General features: G+C 47.8%; 1 protein-coding gene across 2 annotated transcripts in view; it reads right to left on the bottom strand.

Annotated features, from left to right (window-relative positions):
* Positions 1-3,038: 3,038 nt before the first annotated feature.
* The window catches only part of NTRK3 (neurotrophic receptor tyrosine kinase 3), a 291,538-nt gene continuing 276,926 nt past the window's right edge, over positions 3,039-17,650 (bottom strand). For both annotated transcript variants that reach the window (XM_019533747.1, XM_019533748.1), the window contains 2 exons: positions 9,945-10,103; positions 3,039-3,557 (listed from right to left, as the gene is read on the bottom strand). In XM_019533747.1, the coding sequence (XP_019389292.1) occupies positions 3,372-3,557; positions 9,945-10,103 (345 nt within the window). In that variant the 3' untranslated portion in view covers positions 3,039-3,371. The remainder of the gene's footprint in view (positions 3,558-9,944; positions 10,104-17,650) is intronic.

Raw genomic sequence — 17,650 nt, 5'->3', positions numbered from 1 at the left:
TGTAGCATACTTGAGGGGGTCTCCAAGCTCCCTTCTCCCCTGACACTATAAGGCCGCACAGGTTCTGCTGCTCTCAGGACCCTGTTCCTGCCCTGGGTAAAACAGCCACCAAAGAGCTGCATGCTCAACCGCCACCTCCGTGCCCTTGGGGATGGGAGAATCCCGGACCTGCTCCCCGTGACCCAACCAGCTTCTTTCCCAGCATCCCTAGCCAAGTGGTTAGGTGTATATGGAACATAACACTTTCTTTTTACCCTTAAAACAAAGCCCCAAGAAAAGCCCAACCCCAGGGGCCTACAGGCACCAAACAACAGCAAAGTGGGAGGACATAACACTGTAGCACAGCACCTTCTCCTGTCTGCTAAGCAACTGCTCAAAACTAACTTTGACTGCAGGACCTTTTTTTCAAGGCTGTGTTTGGTGGGACTAAGAATAGGGCAATGTGGCAACCTAAATCTGTCTCGGGAACATTGTGTCTTCCAGGGGACAATGTCCTTGCCTTTCATTAGACCCTTTGTTACTTAACCACACAGAACTGAGGCCTGAAGTCTTGTCCTACCTATGCCTTTACAATGACATCTGACCACAGACAGAGCTGGCTTGGGAAGCCCAGGGTTCATAGGAAAGAGGGGAGAGCGGGGAATCCCTGGGTTTCAGGAGGGTGGGGTGCTTCTGAATGCAACATGGACATGCAGGGCTTATCAGTGGTTTGCTTGTGGGATGGGGAGCTATGAAGGGATGATGGGACACAGGGACACAGGGGGTAGGATGGAGAAAGGCAGCCAGGCAGGATGCTCCCCTGACAAAAACCAGCCCAACTGCGCTGGTGCCACAAGAGAGAAAATCTGCATGGAGCCCAGGGATAGTGGAGTGCCTGGTCACTGATGTGTGGTGCTATTCATAGCCCCTGCCTCTACCCTGCCCTGCCGCGAGCTTGGTGCCCAAAGCAACCTACATATGTACCTCTAGCAGTGCTGGCCCTGGCCCCTGCCTACATCTGAGATGGCTGCACCAATTAGGCTCAGGGATTTTAGAGCACCGTGGTACTGCTGGATGTGATAATGGGGACTGGATAGGTGCATGTCTTCCCTTTCCCATGATGGCTCATGCTTTTATTGCAGTTAGTCCTGCCCGAGCCAGCTAAGCCCCTGCATCAGCTGTCACCCTGTGTCCTGACTCAACCTTGCTAGCACCAGCAAGCCCTAGCTCTTCACAGCAAGGCACTGCTCATTTGAATGAAGCCCTGAACAGGAATAACACCAGATCAATGGAGCCGGGGGGAGCATGATAGGAGGGAGGGATGGAGAGGAGGGTTTCCCTCTTGGCATATGCTGCAGCCGATTGGCAGGAGCATCCTCTCCTGTATCCATCCTGTCCCATTTGATTGCTTTGGGCAGGGGAATGCTAGCGGGAAGGAGAGAACCGACCCGTCCCCCCATTTCATGACAGGTGATGCATCCAAACCAGCTCGTCCGGTGCCTGCAGTTGTTGCCTTTCTTAAATTGACTTGACAACAGCCCTGGTCCCTGTGTCCTCTTCCTGGCTCCAGCTGCCAAGGGAGCTTTCTCCCCTCAGCCTCGATTAGCCAGAGGAGAAAGAAGCCAGGACTGTTTGTTTCCCAGGCTCCTGGTGATCAGGACCCAGCCTCTGCTTGTGCCGGGAGGCCGCTATCCCTTTAATCTAAGGAGGTGTGGGAGGGGGCGCTTCTCTCTCTGGCCTCCTCCTAAGGCTCCCACTCCCCCTCTGCTCTGTTAGGCCTTTGTCCTCATTGACATGCAAGGCTGGTGGCTGCGGCCATTCCCGGAGCTGTCTGCTCCTGAAGGCACCTGCCCTTCCCCCCTTTCTGAGGCTGCCTGTGGAGCTATTCTTCAGCCTCTGCATTTCACAACAGCTCCAAGGCAGATGCATCAATCCTTTCAGGGCCTGGAGACGTGAGAGGAATGTCAACCGGGCTGCAGGCAGGTGTCAATAGGTTCCCAGCCATCTCACAGACCCTACCCACTCCCTTTGGCATGGAGCTCAGGTATAGGACTGAGCAAGAGGGGAATGGATGGCGAGGGTGGGGGAAAGGGAGGGGAGGCAGCATGAGATGCCAACCCCAGGGGCACACCCTGCGGTACAGTTCTCCCAGCCACATTGCAAGCTGCCGCCTTATCGCACAGGCCAAGGGAATCCATCCCTTGCTCCCAGGCTTTGCAGCAGGCATGAATATGGCCCTTTGTGTGACAGCTGCGGACCCCCCAACCCTCTATCAAGTCCTCTGACAAAATAGCAGGAGTGAGGAGGATGGGTTTTTTTGTTTTCACTTTCAACGCCACTCCCTACGGAGCCATGCACAGACTGGGATTACCATCCTGCATGCTGAGATGTGGTTGGAGGGATACTACAATGCCACTGGGAGTGTTTCCTGTCCCACTGCTCCATGCTCTCTCTCAAGCAGCTGCTCCAGTCCTCGACACTGATCCCAGAGTCTGACACAAGGTTGGCGTTGGGCAATAGGAAGGTCCGGTTCCTGTTGGCGGTTCTCCGTGGGATGGTGGCTGTTTCTTGGTTGTGTGTTACCCGTAGGTGCCGTGATCCTTAGACTTGTATGTTTTGAAAGCCTTGAGTCTATACATTTAAGAATCAGCATATTAGAAAAAATTGTCCTGAAATGTTGAAGGGAGGAAAAAAGCTGGGAAGAAAGTGGGCCGGGGTGGGGGAGATTGGTAAAAGCAAGTTCCTTCAGGGGCAATGCCCTGGCTTGGAGTCCCACCGTATTGTGGGATGGACTCGCTCAGTCAGTGCATATCATACAACGATGGCAGGGCCACATCCCAGGGCTTCCTCCCTGGGACTATAGAGTCAGTCTTGAGCTCTGCCTCACAGCCTGGGCCAAAGACACACAGGAGGATCGTGTTTCACTGCTCCACAGTTTGGGGTAATGATTCCTTCTCATTTTTTACTTCTTAATTAATTTACATATAGATATATAGATATATATGGATATATAGCTATATATCTATATATATCTATATCTATATAATTTATAAATTAATATATATATATATCTCTTAAGTACTTTTAAGGGGTTTTTTTGTAGTTTCTTTTTTGTTTTGTAAATCTTATCATTTCTGTAACAGCAGCTTCTTTTTGTATTGGTGTGAAGGTGTATGTGTGTGTGTGTGTGTGTGTGTGTGTGCGTATAGATATATATATAATATCTATAAATATATATATAAGCCAAACTGCCTTACAGGTTGGTTTTTTTTCAGTGTTGTATGTGTAGCAGGCACTTGAGTTTATATGAAGATGTTTGCTTGGGGGCAGGGAAGGGGAGGTGGGACCAGTGGAGGAAGGAGGGAGCAGGAACTTTTGCCAGGTGGCCACTGCTAGCCCAGGATGTCCAGGTAGATTGGTGTGGCCTTGCCCAGAGCATGAAGGATCTTGTAGATTTCCTTGATGTTGAGCCGTTGCTGAGGTTCTCGCTGCCAGCACCCCAACATGATGTCGTAAACCTCCTTGGGACAAACTCGAGGCCTCTCCAAGACTCGCCCTTGGGTGATGCACTCGATGACCTGAAACAGAGGGCAGGGAGGGTGAATCTCACGCAGCGAGGACGCAAGAATGTCCTTTTGATAAGCCTGCAAGGCCCTGGACTCAAGGCCAATTCAACGGGAGCAGCAAAGCTCCAGTAGATGCTTTGGATTTGAGGTGTGCAGACACCAAACAGACAACGCATAGCCACATTATGCTTAGGCCCAGCCTCCTGTTTGCTCCTGCAGTCTTACAGCCTCAGTGAAACTAGCCTTTCTTTGTGTCATTAGCTGCAGGCAGAGATCATCTCAACATGACACCTCACTTCACCCACAGAAGAGGAGGCTGAATCCCCTTCTTTCAAAATGAAACCAACTGAAATGTACACAAAGGAGTGGCTGAAATTACAAGCAATTAAGCCAATGCTTCCTGTTGTTTTTCAAAAAAAAGCCTAATAACTTTCATATCCTAAGTGATCCTTTTCTTTCCTGAAAAAGCTGTTCCCCATGAAGAGAGAAAAAAAACCCAAACAAGATGCTAGAATAGGGAGCTGTTTTCACCAAGAACCAGAACATATGAATGATGGGACACCCACTGAAATTAGTAGGGCTCGGGTTTAAAACTAACAAGAGTAGTCCGTTTTGTTTTTTGTTTTTTTCTACATAGGACACAATTAATTTGTGGAACACCTTGACACAGGAGGTTGGAAAGGCAGATAGGATAGCCAGGTTCAATTAGGGTTTAGACCAATTCATGAAGGTTTGTCCATTAATAGCTATCCTCTGACATCACTAAACTACTGAAGGTGGATACCACGAAGGGTATGACAGGGGTGGATGACTCAACAAATACCCTGTTCATAGATTCATTCATGTTAGGGTTGAAAGGGACCTCAGTAGGTCATCAAGTATGACCCCCTGGCTTGGGCAGGAAAGAGCACTGGAGTCAGACGACCCCAGCCAGGTGCTTGTCCAGCCTCCTCTTGAAGACCCCCAATATAGGGGAGAGCACCACCTCCCTTGGACGCCCATTCCAGATTCTAGCAACCCTTACTGTGAAGAACTTCCTTCTAATGTCCAACCTAAATCTACTCTCTGTCAATTTGTGGCCATTGTTCCTAGTTACTCCAGGGGTGCCCTAGTAAAGAGAGCATCTCCTATTCCCTGCTGCCCTCCCCTGATGAATTGATAGGCAGCCACAAGATCACCTCTCAGACTTCTCTCACAGAGGCTGAAGACATCTAAGTCCCTCAGTCTCTCCTTGTAGGGCTTGGCCTGCAGGCCCTTAACCATATGATTGGCCTCCTCTGAACCCTCTCGAGATTCTCCATATTCCTCTCGAAGTGCAGCGCCCAAAACTGGACATAATACAGCAACTGCAGTCTGATCAGTGCCGAATAGAGGGGAAGCATCACCTCCCTGGACCTGTTCATCATGCATCTGTGAATGCATGATAAAGTGCAGTTAGCCGTGCTGATCACTTCCTCACACTGACAACTCATGTTCAGCTATGACTCCCAGATCCCTTTCTGCTTCTGTGCTGCTGAGAAGGTCACCCCCCAGCCTGTAAGTGGTTCTTTTTGTCCAGGTGCAGCACTTTGCACTTGTCTTTGTTAAATTGCATCCTATTTCGTTCTGCCCGTTTTCCAACCTATCCAGATCCACCTGGATCCATTCCCTACCCTCTGCTGTGTTAACTTTTGCCCCATAATTTGGTATCATCTGCGAACTTGGACAGAGTGCTCTCCATGCTCTCATCCAAGTCACTGATAAAGATATTGAATAGCACTGGTCCAAGGACCGAGCCTTGTGGGACTCCACTGCCCACATCTTTCCAGGTTGATATCGACCCGTCCACCACCACTCTCTGGGTGAGACCCCTAAGCCAGTTTGCCACCCATCTGACTGTGTAATAATCTACATCACAGCCTGTCAGTTTATTTATGAGAACAGAATGAGATACCATATTGCAGGTTTTCTTAAAGTCTAGGTAGATGACATCTACCTCGAATCCTGCATCTAGGCATTTTGTGACCTGGTCATAAAAAGAAACAAAGTTAGTCAGGCAAGATCTACCCACAGTGAATCTGTGCTGATTTCCTTTCAGCATTATTTTCCCTGCTGGGTTCCCACAAATGTGATCCTTAATGATTTTTTCCAGAGTTTTCCCAAGGATAGAGGTGAGACTAACTGGCCTATAATCTGCCAGTTCCTCCCTCCTCCCCTTCTTGAAAATAGGGACCACATTGGCCCTTTTCCAGTTCTCTGGGACCTGACCAGAGCACCACAAGTATTCAAAAAGCCATGCTAGCGGCTCTGCTGTGACACTGTGCAATTCCTTCAGCACCCTTGGATGAAGTTCATCCGGGTCCACTGATTTGAACACATCCAGGCCCTCCAAGTGTCCCTTCACTAAGTCTGAGCTAACAGTTGGTGGACTGGTGTCCCTCCTGTGTCTGTCTACGATCCAACTGGGAGATTTGTCTTGGTCTGTGTCTAGGAATACAGATGCAAAAAACTCATTGAAGAGCTCGGCTTTGTCCCCTCTCTGTCACCAATTGCCCTGGTTTGTCCTGGAGGGGTCCTATGCTGCACCTTTCTTTTGCTCCCTCTATACCTAAAGAAAGACTTCTTGTTGTCCTGAATTTTTGTTGCCAGCCTGACTTGTAATCCTGCTTTGGCCTTCCTATCTGCTCTCCTTCTAAAGCAGGGGTGGGCAAAATGCAGCCCGTGGGCCAGATGCGGCCCACCAGGCCTTTCTATCCAACCCATGGGGTGCCTAAAAATTTTAGAAAATTAATATTTATCTGCCCCTGGCTGCCTGTCATGTGGCCCTGAATGGCTAGCCAAAACTCAGTAAGCAGCCCTCCACCCGAAATAATTGCCCGCCCCTGCTCTAAAGCATCTACTACTGCCACTGTTGGAGACAAGCTAGTTGTCTAGGTGGATGATTGATCTGACCCATTCTGCCTGTTCTTATATTTAGCTATTCACGCCTGTATATCTACTGGCAAATTTGCCCCTTTTATAACACTTACAAGCTGAGGGAAGAATTATGTTTTCTCTTGGATCTAAGTCACAACAGTAGAAAAAACCCCAACGATGTTCACACCTTGAGTTCTAGGCCAGGTCACTGCAGCTAATAGGAGAAATCTGAACACTTGAGCAGCATGAAATTGTTTCTTTAGATTGGCTCTGGGGAAGAATAATCCCCCAAGCACTTGCCTGTTTGCATCCTTCTCTCAAGAAGCAAGGATGCAAATGGGGGAAGGAGGGGTGGAAGGGAGTAATTTGTTGGAGAGTTGCTATTACCAAATGGCCCCCTGTCTGGAGCTGATGAATACTGGCACCACAGGGTCTGAGTGACCTGATAATGTGCTGTGGCTAAGTCCAGATCCCAAAGAGTGTGTTTAGGGAAACAAAGCAGAGAGGGGCCTGAAGTTTATCATTTATGAATAGCAACGGGGTCTGCCACATATCTAAACAGATAGTTATCACTCTGATGTTTGCATATAAATAGTGACAGGAGAGATTAGGAGGAGCTGCTGAGGAGAGGGGGATGAAAATGCAGACTGCAGACAGGCTTCCATAGTCATAAACCCCATTATGGCAGGGTTCATTTTCAGTCTCGATGAACTGAGATGGAGAGAAGAGATTTGACAAGTCTTCAAATACCCAAAAGGGAATTATAAAGGGGATGGAGATAGACTTTTATATGTGGCTGTAGGGGACAGGACTATGAACAATGGCCTCAAACTGCAGCAGAAGGAATTTAGGTTGGGAAGAACTTTCTGGCTATGAAGATGGTCATTGGGACAGGATACCTGGAGAAATTATGGACTTTCTCCATCCCTAGAAATTTCAAGAGCAGGTTGGGCAGACACTTGGCTGGCATGGTTTAGTCAGGGATGAACCTGCTTTGAACAGAGGGTTAGACTAGAAGACTTCATGAGGTCTCTTCCAACCCTACTTTTCTATGAACTGAGGCTTTTAACAAATGCCTCCTATGCCAACGATTCATGGTGAATCCTTTATCCTTAGAAAAAAATTGAAGTCAAGGGAATATTGGGGTGTTCAGGTTGCCGTTCACTGGATTTGATCTGCATCCCACCCTCCCCCTCAGCCAGCATATTTTTCAGCGTGGAGAAGAACTTCTGAAACAGCTCTTCTCACCTTTGCAAACCCAACAGCCTGACAAGTTTAGGCTCATTTCCGCTCTGCATGTTCCAGGAGTAAGGAATGAATTCTAGACATGTCAAACCTTATTAGGGCTATCCACAGTCCAATCACTGCTGTGACTGCACTATAGACTAGCTTTAAAAGTGCTTATCCAAGATCTAAACTGATGCTGGTGGAGTCACTCTTGGTCTCTGAACTGGCATGTCCACAATCTGCTCCTGACCAGCAGCCCAACAGCAAATATAGCTCCCTCTCAATGGAAAGATGACCATTCACTGTTGTCTAGAGTTGAACTTTGATTTCACTCTTGTAGGGAAATCAGCTGTAGAAATGGGGACTGAAGGAGAGTGGGCAGGGCCAGGGTAGAGCTGGGAGGCAAGTTACAGCTTCAAAAAATCCAGCCTGGCTGCAATATCATTCCTAGTCCAAAGTACTGTACGACATTCCCTAATCTTCAGTGGCAGGTAGCTAGATTACCATTATCATCCTCCCTTCACTGACTCGGGAAACTGAGGCAAATTGTTCAGAGGCAGTTGTGCTGTCAGACTCCAGCCTGACATGCCTCGTGTATAAGGTGTGTGCACTCATTTGTGTTTGTGTGTATTCACCCTTCTAGGGAATGTGATGGCAGCTCATTAACTATCCTGACAAATGGCTTCTGTCGCTGTCTATCTCGGTTTCCCACATCTCTAAAATGTCCGTGTGCACTACTTTGGGAAGTACAGTCATGCCCCATTGAGCACATGAATGGACAAGTATTAGAGATGTAAAGAAACACCTAGGATTTTCCATCTCTGCAACTCACTTAATTAAGGGATCTGTGCCTGGAAAGCAGAAAATGCGCATTTCTTGTTACAAAAGGTGAAATTTCCAAAAACCATTAGATACACAGTAGGATAAAAATGTGCAACTTTCCCACACATGGTTCTGTCAATGTATCTTGCTCCTCATCTATAACACCCCCTGCTATTCCAGGCATAAACCTTCTGACACATTTCTGCTGATGCACCTCAAACCTGAGCTGTAGCATTCACAGCTCTGCTACATTTGCCTCCCCTGAATATTTCACTGACACAGTTCTGAACTGCAGTGTCCTTTGCCATTCCCACCCTTTGGCATCCATTCAGCCCTGCAAATAGACCTCTGTCCTGACCAACAGCAACCAGTGCTATTCCCAGTTCTGAAAACACTTGTAAGTCCACATAGCCAAATGGAGTGTAGTAGTGAAGATTAATCACAGGCAAGAAACCTGGGATCTATTCCCAGTTGTGTCACTGACTCGCCGGGTACCTTTGGCCAAGTCACCCCAGGTCTCTGTGGCTCAGTGCCACTATCTGTAAAATGGAGATAATGATACCCATCTGATGCACCATATTGGTAACAAGCATTTATTACTGTGAACATCTAAGAGGTGACCATCAAGCCCAGCGTGCTGTTTGTTCTGGAAGCCCTGCCTGGAAAGGGAGCAAGTGCACTGGACAGTTCTCCTGGAGAACTCGAATACTGGATTTGTGAGGCTGGCTCTTACCCTCAGGTGCTTCTCACTCAGTTTCCATTGGATTCAAAGGGCAGTGGGCATGAATGGATAAGAGAAGAGCCTGTTTGCTGAGAAACCGTTTCTCCATTTTGAATAGTTTGGTCCAACTTTCCTTACAAGGCTGAGGCTCAACCTGTCCTCTGCCTCCTGTGAACAGCACTAGAGATGCTGCTTTGCAATCTGAACTTCTGCTTACCCTCCACAAACAGGTGGATGCAATACAAAATCTGTGGGAAGCAACTCACTTACGATGGACTGCTACTTAAGATTGATGTACTCCATGTCAAGGAAGGACGGATGAGCCTGCACTGCCTTACTTGTCAGTGGTTAACTCAGACACTGCAGGAAGGGGCAAAGGTGGAGGGAAGGAAAACCCAATGTTTCTTTCCCCCCACCTCCAAGTAGAGCCTCTGAGGGGCTGCATTTTGCAGAAAAGTCATGGCTTTGCATTTCCTTCCTCGGTGAGGCTGTTGCGGTGGCATTACTGGCCATGCCAGACTAGTCAACGGAGGGGCAGGAGTTCCCAGTGAGATTATAGAAAGTAGCAGGATGCCTCGGCTTCAGACAAGGGCAAGGGAAGTGATACAACTTTCCCAGGTACCTCTGAACACCTCCAGTTCCCAGGGGAAATCAAATGTCCCGTTACGGATACCCTGTGTGACCATGTCCCCTTCCCCTCTCTGCAGATCAAGAAACCCTGGTTCTTCTGGTACCTCTGTGTTCGAGAGCTGGAACCAAGGCTGCTTCCCATACGTGAAGATCTCCCAGAGGATCACCCCAAAGCTCCAGACGTCGCTCTCTGTTGTAAACTTCCGGTACATGATGCTCTCAGGAGGCATCCAGCGGATGGGCAGCATGGTGTGTCCTCCAACCTGAGGGTGGGGAGAAAAGCATAGGCAATCTGTGTTATCAGAGACCCGAGAAAAAGGCACCGGAAAGAATCAGTGCAGAAGAAGCAGAAGTCTTCTCTACTGCAGGCTATCTCAGTATACAGATACCTAGAGAGTTTACACTCTCATCCACCAAAGTTAATTGATTAATGGAATAGACTGGAAAATACGAAACAAATGCCCAGGTACAACGGTTTCCTTTCGTCCCAAAAATGACTTGCACAGTAATGTAGCAAAATGCCTCAAATATGCTCAAACACCAAAGGACTGAAGAACCAAGATAAAAAGACAGGAAAGACTGAGGGCAGAGTGAAGCACTAGCTTTTTATTCTTACTAGGTCTGGACAAGATGGCACACATGGCATAGCCAGTTTTAGTACTGAAATGCACAGAAATACCCTATCTTAGTACGACTTTACTGCTGCTTCTGGGAACCTCAAGCTAGACTCTGTGCATCTACTTTGCTAACCGCAGAAAAGAGCTCAATCCTGTAAAACCACACTGTGAGATGGTATGAGTACATCACCCACTGCCGGTTCAAAACCATAGTCTGTGGATGAAAAGTTAGCCCTTGCAGATTCAAATAACAGTGAAGGGCCCAGTGGCCCAGAACCAAGTAGGAATATATGAAACATTTGGAAAATAACTGGTGTAAGACTCCTTCCCTCCGGGGAAAGCTGAATGAAGGAAGCCTGTTCCTGGGCAGTATCTCTCCATCTCTAATACGCTTCAGTCAAACAGATGGATAGAGACATGTAAGCAGCCGCAGCTTGAAAGCAGAAGGAATTACCTTCTATCCGCTAGAGCTTTGTACAACCAAAGTCCCTGAGTAGCACAAGCCTCTCTCTGTTCTGTCCTTTCAGACAGGAATCGCCATCTGTATGAGAATAACTAACTGACAGACATTTTGAACAGCAGGTGTTGAATGCAACATGGCTGCAAGGCTCTGGCATTCATATCTGTGGAGGGCAAAGCATCCTACGTTGTGGCGTTGCTCACAGAGATCTCTTTTTCAGAAGCCACTTGGGAAGCTTTGCTCATTTGACTACAGACACTCACGAGCACGAGTAGTTTAACTCCATGGTATTGCAGACAGCAAACACAGGCAGGAATGTGTCTGGGCTGTGGGGTGAAGCTGTGGCAGAGAAAGACCCAATTCTTGGGACAGAGACTGTGGTGCCTCATCTGGGATTTTATCCTGTGCCCCTGCAGCAGGGTCAAGGAAACACCCTGCCTCTGTCACTAGTCCTATGAACTGCCGTAGAAGGAAACCATGCAATGGAAACCACCATGGAAGTCACCTCATGTCAACTGCTGCACAGCCATGGTATTTAAAACAAATCATTTTAGTTTCACAGCAATCTGCCTTCCCCCAGCACTCGCACTCTCTCCCACCCCTGTCCCACATCATTAGATGACTGCAAAGGTGGGGAAGGCTCCATTAGGAGGGATAATGGGAAAGGCTTGGAGAAACCCAAGTGAGTGCTGAAATGGGTAACAACACAGAGAGGTCTCCGGCCATTAAATGCTAGTTCCAAACTTCCCCAGTTGGATAGGACTGAGATCCAGGCTCCCAGAGCGAAACTCAAACCTCTGTAGTTTGGCCCAGTCTTGAATTCTTATCACAGCCTAATTTTACAAACAGCAGATTCTTCCACGTCTCCAAAACCTCTTTCATTACTAAGCGCAGAACCATGAAGACGTGCAAGGCATGAGGATAAAGAGCTCATTGTAATACCTCCCCCCCCAGCTCTCCCATGTTCAGTCCAGATATATTTTGGCTGACATGTTCTCAGTGCGCAGCCTTGAACTCCCAAGAACACACTCTTGATTACAACTGGGAAGACTCCTTCCTTTGTTTGTTCCTTGTAAATCTTGGCCACAATTTTAGCTCTTTCCTGCATTTCCAGGTTTTTATGATTTGCTCTCCCTTGTTATGAAGGACTCCAAGGAAATGTTATCAACAGAGCATGATATATATCAAAGTTGGTTGTTGCAAAAACTATTTTGTGCTAATACTCATTTATTTTCACCCTTTGAGTAGCACTAACCCTCAGTCTTCCGGCAATCTTGAAATCATTACTCATCGCAGAGCTCTTTAGGTTTGCAATATCCTGAACCTTGCAGGCCCAGCTGAGATACAGGCAGTGTGATAGATTGTGTACATTTAACTTCCCTTTGAACTAAACTTCAGAAAGTTGGAGGGCTTTTGTGGCCCAGCTCTTCAGTTCACATAAACAGAGGCAGCTTTATTGGCTTCAGTAGACCTACGCAGATTCGCACCAGCTAAGGATTTGGCCCTGGAAGGACAGAGAAGAAGCCAATAGTCCATCTCAACTCTAACGAACCAAGACTTGAGCCAAGTCACTGGCTTCCTCAAGATGCACTGGGGGGAAATTGCTCAGAGAATTAAATCCAATGTCATCTGTTGTCCTAAGGATGTAATGAGAGATCCTTGGCTTAGCTAATGGCCATGAATCCAGGGACTGCTAAGGAGCTTATTTCAGCTGTGTACATTATGCACTTGTACCTGTTGTTAAAAGGGCAGTCATAACTAATTGCCAAATCTCTCTGGATCCCAATCGGTCAGTATATGTCCAACCTATATCCATACAAAAGGACCTCTTGGAGGCCCCTATATTTCAAGGGGGGAGAAGCTCTCAGCTGGTGCAGAGTTAATACTTCCTAGCACTCTACACTGTAAACCCACAACCCTTCAAATTTACTGCTCCCATAACAATGACATTAGGATTATAACCCTCATTTTAGTTTCACAGAAATCTGCCTTCTCCCAGCGCTCGCACTCTCTCCCACCCCTGTCCCACATCATTAGATGACTGCAAAGGTGGGGAAGGCTCCATTAAGAGGGATAATGGGCAAGGCTTGGAGAAACCCAAGTGAGTGCTGAAATGGGTAACAACACAGAGAGATCTTGGCCATTAAATGCTAGTTCCAAACTTCCCCAGTTGGACAGGACTGAGATCCAGGCTCCCAGAGCGATACTCAAACCTCTGTAGTTTCCAAAGATGAGGAAACTGAGGCACAAGAGAAGGGGAAGAGACTGAGACAGGCATGGCAGAAGCAGGCTCTCCTGAGCCCCAAACCTGTGCTCAAACTGTTATATCCTGCTGCTTGCTAATGTCACAAGTATTATGAGATGAATGGAGAGCAGCTGGACTGAACTGCCTGGGCTGCAACCTGTGACCCCGGATCACCAAAGCACCCTCACGCCATGTGCTGGCAGCAGTATATACTGCACGGTGGGGGACTCTTTTTATTCATAAGTGTGATTCTCAGGCTTGTGCACTTCACCTGAGGTCACCTGGGGGACCTGCATTGCCAAAAGCACTGAAGAGAAACAATGCTATTAAACAAACCTGGCTCCAACTCGGGCTTTATTTTCCCTTTTGCAGAGCCAACTTCCATGTCACGTCCTTGGCTCTGGCGAGAATCATTATGTATCTTTAGAGCAAAGCTGAGAGTTTGCTTCAATCAGTCCTTAGTTTGCTGAGACAGTTTGGCATGGTGGTTTTCTGTCAGAGCAGCCAACGCGCAGAGCTGGCTCCTGTCTGTCGAGTGTGCTGCAACAATCACTTCTGAAGGATTCCCGTCACTTCCCTCTCTGCCCTCCTCTTCTCCTATCCAGAGGCTGAAACGGTAAAGGTGGAGAAGAGCTGGAAGTCGTCCAGACCCATCTCCCCAAGACAAATCAGAATCCTCCAGTCCAGCTTTCAAGCAAAGAGCTCCCACTGCTTTCCTTATGAGACTGTCCACAACATGGGTGAAGGTTTCGTTCTGAAGAATTGTTTTTTGACAGTCAGCCTAATGTTTTTCACCCTTCTTGTCCAATGACACTAACAAACTTCCTCTTCCTCTTTCATATCCAAGCTCTCTATATTGCATGACATTCCCCACATCCATTCTTCTCAGTGGCTACGCAGTCTAGCCAGGCATATTTGTTCTTTCAAAATTAACCCCTCCAGCTGCTATGTCATGTCCACCATCCTGCTGCTTCCAAATTTGCTAGTACTTTCCTGGTCACACCATGCCCACAAATGAATGCAGCAAGAGGTGCACGTGATGTGCCCCAGAGCTATAGAGACCTCCTTCTTCACAGCATGTCCATCTTAGAACCACGCTATCAATACACTCCGCCATGTCGCTTGCTAATGGACATCCCAAGGACACGCTGTTCCACAATCACATATCTCCAAGGGTCCAGCACACCTGGCCTTTGCCCTTAGGCCTTACTGCACATCCAAGACACCAGCCTGCAAGATAACAGGCCACTTCTTCAGTGTGGCTTATTGCTGTATTAGATCAGAAACTCAGGGAGGTGGCGGGAGGTTCATGATAAGCCAGCATTAATGGCCATTAGGGAGAAGGGTAATTAGTTAATGCTGGTGCAACACTTTGAAGATATAAAGCTATATAAATGCTATGTACAGTTTTGATTATAAAGCTCCAGGCTTGTCTTCTAGGAAGGAAGAAAGCAATCTTCCTGGGGGAATCTGTCTGGGGAAAGCAATCTCCTTGTCCCTGCTTTCTGAATAACATCCAGCTGATTAGGAAGGAATAGGACAACAACATGCTATCCCCAATGAGTTTGGTTGTATAGCAGCCAGCAGGTAATGGAGCAGGTTGCAGCATTTCTGATGATGGGCAGCTCCTCTGATGGAGCAGAAATCACAGATAGGTCTGGGGCTTGATGGAGTTTGAATTTCACCCTTGGTGGAGTTACAATTTAAGCCCCAGATGCACAAGCCCTCTAACAGATCAGTGGCACAGACAGAAGGGAAAGAAGGGAGGCTCATGTGACACCTTCCTGTTTTCTCCTGCATTCACTTGGGGAGCTTCGCTTTTGCTGCTGCCGCCTCCAAAAATCTCTGAGACTGAACCACAGAAAATGTCCATCTTGGCAAAGGCCAGCTAAATATTTTGAAAGGTGGGAAGTTTGTACCCATTTCTTTCTGAACCAGGTTGGTCCATTTTCCTATCTGTTTGGTTTGTGCATGCAGTGGAATCCACAAATCAGCAATTCATTTCCTTTCTTACCCAGTGACAAGACACATGTGCTCTGCTTGCTGTATCAACTCCTCCTGTGTGTGAGGATGACCTGGGCTGTTCTGTAATTGCAGATCTGGCTGACTTCCCAGGCTGGGATGAGATGGAATACATATGCCCACGTCCTTTAAAACCTCAGCGCCAAAAGCAGATGATCCCCTGAAGATCCTCTACTCTGGACCTTCTCCCAAGGACCAGATGCCAGTCCTTATCAGAAGGCACTAATTTCAGCCAGGGGCAATACTTGCTCTTCTGTAATCCTGGATAGTCGTCAATAAAAAGCAACCACAGGTATCTGGTTCATCTGAGAGGAGGTGAGAGCAGAAGGAAGACAGCCAAGAAGCAGGAAAAGCCTCCACATTTGACAAAGCTGAAGCTTAAAAGAAAACCATCCATAAGCAATTCTGCTGCCTGGCCACCAGTGCAGGCTGTGATCGTGTGCGTGCTAATAAACAAAGCGGAGATGAGTCTTCATCAGAAACCATCATAGAGAAGTAAGGCTGGATAGGATCTCTAGTCCAACCCCTTGCCTGAGGCAGGATCACCCCTATCCAAACCATCCTATACTATTCATACTGTAAACTCTATGTAAGACTACCCTCAACCCTGACACAACACGGACCTAACACCCTAACCTGTCCTAGGTAAAGCATGGCAGCCAATATCCTGCTTCTGTAAAAGGTTGTGAATACGTGCTCAAGAGATCCCAGGCAGAGGGCTGCCCCTCTCCCCCAATACTACAGAGGAAAGTAGTCCATACCAACCTGACCATGGAGTAAAATTCCTTTGTGACCCCAAATATGGCGACTGCTCTGACCCTGAGCAGAGTGACAAGACCCTCTAGGTCTTGCCAGTGCTTGGATAGGATACCTCTTGGGAAAACCCCAAGGACTGTAAGAGGTCATTGCCGGAGGAGTGGCAGGCAGTGCTTAATGCAACAGTGTGATATTAGATGCTGTGCTTCTGGGAGCGCTGGTTTTCAGGTCCGATGTGCAAGCAAAGAATAATTAGGTTGGAACTGACCTTAGAGCTCCCCCATGCACTAATGGCAGGATTCACTTTTCTGACCCATTTTGGAAAGATGGCTTTTTAGTTCTTAATGCATCTAACTTCTGTGGTCATTAAGGCTTCCATGAGCCTATTTTGGACAGATGCGAGGATTAACCTTATTAGTCTGATGTACATATTCCTTGTAGACACCTCAATCTATTCTAAACGGTGATGCTGCACTGCTATTAAATAGCTGATATGCTCCATCCAGAACCATGTGTGGGTGTGTGTGTGCATGCATCTATGTGGAAGGGGAGATGTGATTTCTTTGTATCCTGCATGTAGTTTCCACAGTGATTTGAGAACCAGAGAGGCTAGAGACATCATTAGTGTAACTCTGACTTCAAATGGAAAGCAAACAGTTTATTATTCCACCCCCTTCTGCAGGAAAAGGCCCTTCCCACAGCATATCTATGGGTTCGTGCTAATCCTTCCCTTGTTCACCAATGACGTTTCCAGGGAGTAATGTCCCAAGATCTCTAGAAAAGTTCAAGGCAGTGGCTCTATGAGGGTGGAGCAGCTTTGAAACTGGGGTCCCAGACACAAGGAAGCTGTGCACTTATGTAGGATTGATGCTCCTGGCATCGCTGTCGTGCCCTCAGCGTTCCCTGGGTACCCACTGGCCACACGAGGTGGAGACCTAGTTTCCTGAGTGATCATGAAGGTGTTGCAAAGTGATTCCACTGATGATCTGAACCTGCTGTTACTAAGACCTCTCCAGCTGCGTGCCTTTGAGAGTTACAGGGAGTAACTGGCAGAGAGAGGTAACACAAGGTGGGAAGGGAGCACGTGGAAGGCAGCATTGCTGCTCCCTGCCATGAGCAGGTCAGGCAGTGTCATATGTCACTTCCACCTCCCAAATTAGCCTTTCGACTCAACCTAAGTCCTTGCGGGGCACAGCTCATGGCCGCAGCAGGGGAAGGAACTCATCAGCACTCAGGGCTTCTAAGATGCTGTTGTTCATCCCAGATCTGGAGGGACTGTTGAAGACCTGGGTCTTGTAATTCGGGCAGTCCCTGCTGCTGCACTGACTTAAAAAAGCTAGTTGATCCTCCTCAGTTTCCAGTGCCTTGCTGTTTTACATCCTTTCCATTGCTCAGAGGGATGGCAGCCTCTGCTTCTGCACTAATCCCCACACTCCGCCAGCCCAGATGCTCAAAGCTTCATAGAAAGGGGCTTGCTTCCTGTCTGTGTGCCAAGGCATCTGAAAGGGACAAGCAAGCGATAAAACTGGACTACTGTCACAGGCCTTGGTGAAAAGCCTTGTGAACAGTAGCTATATCTGTGTCTACAAATGTGAGCAGCCTCTCCTAAGCAGACACAGCTGGCTTGTGTCCATCTCTATTTGCTTGGCAGGAGAGGGATGGCTGACCTGCTCCAAGGTGAGGGGAGGGGGCTAGAGTACGATTCCAGGA

This window comes from Crocodylus porosus, unplaced genomic scaffold (genome assembly GCF_001723895.1).
Source record: "Crocodylus porosus isolate Cpor-Errol unplaced genomic scaffold, CroPor_comp1, whole genome shotgun sequence".
Classification (NCBI taxonomy): domain Eukaryota; kingdom Metazoa; phylum Chordata; order Crocodylia; family Crocodylidae; genus Crocodylus; species Crocodylus porosus.
This window is presented reverse-complemented; position numbering and strand designations above follow the sequence as displayed.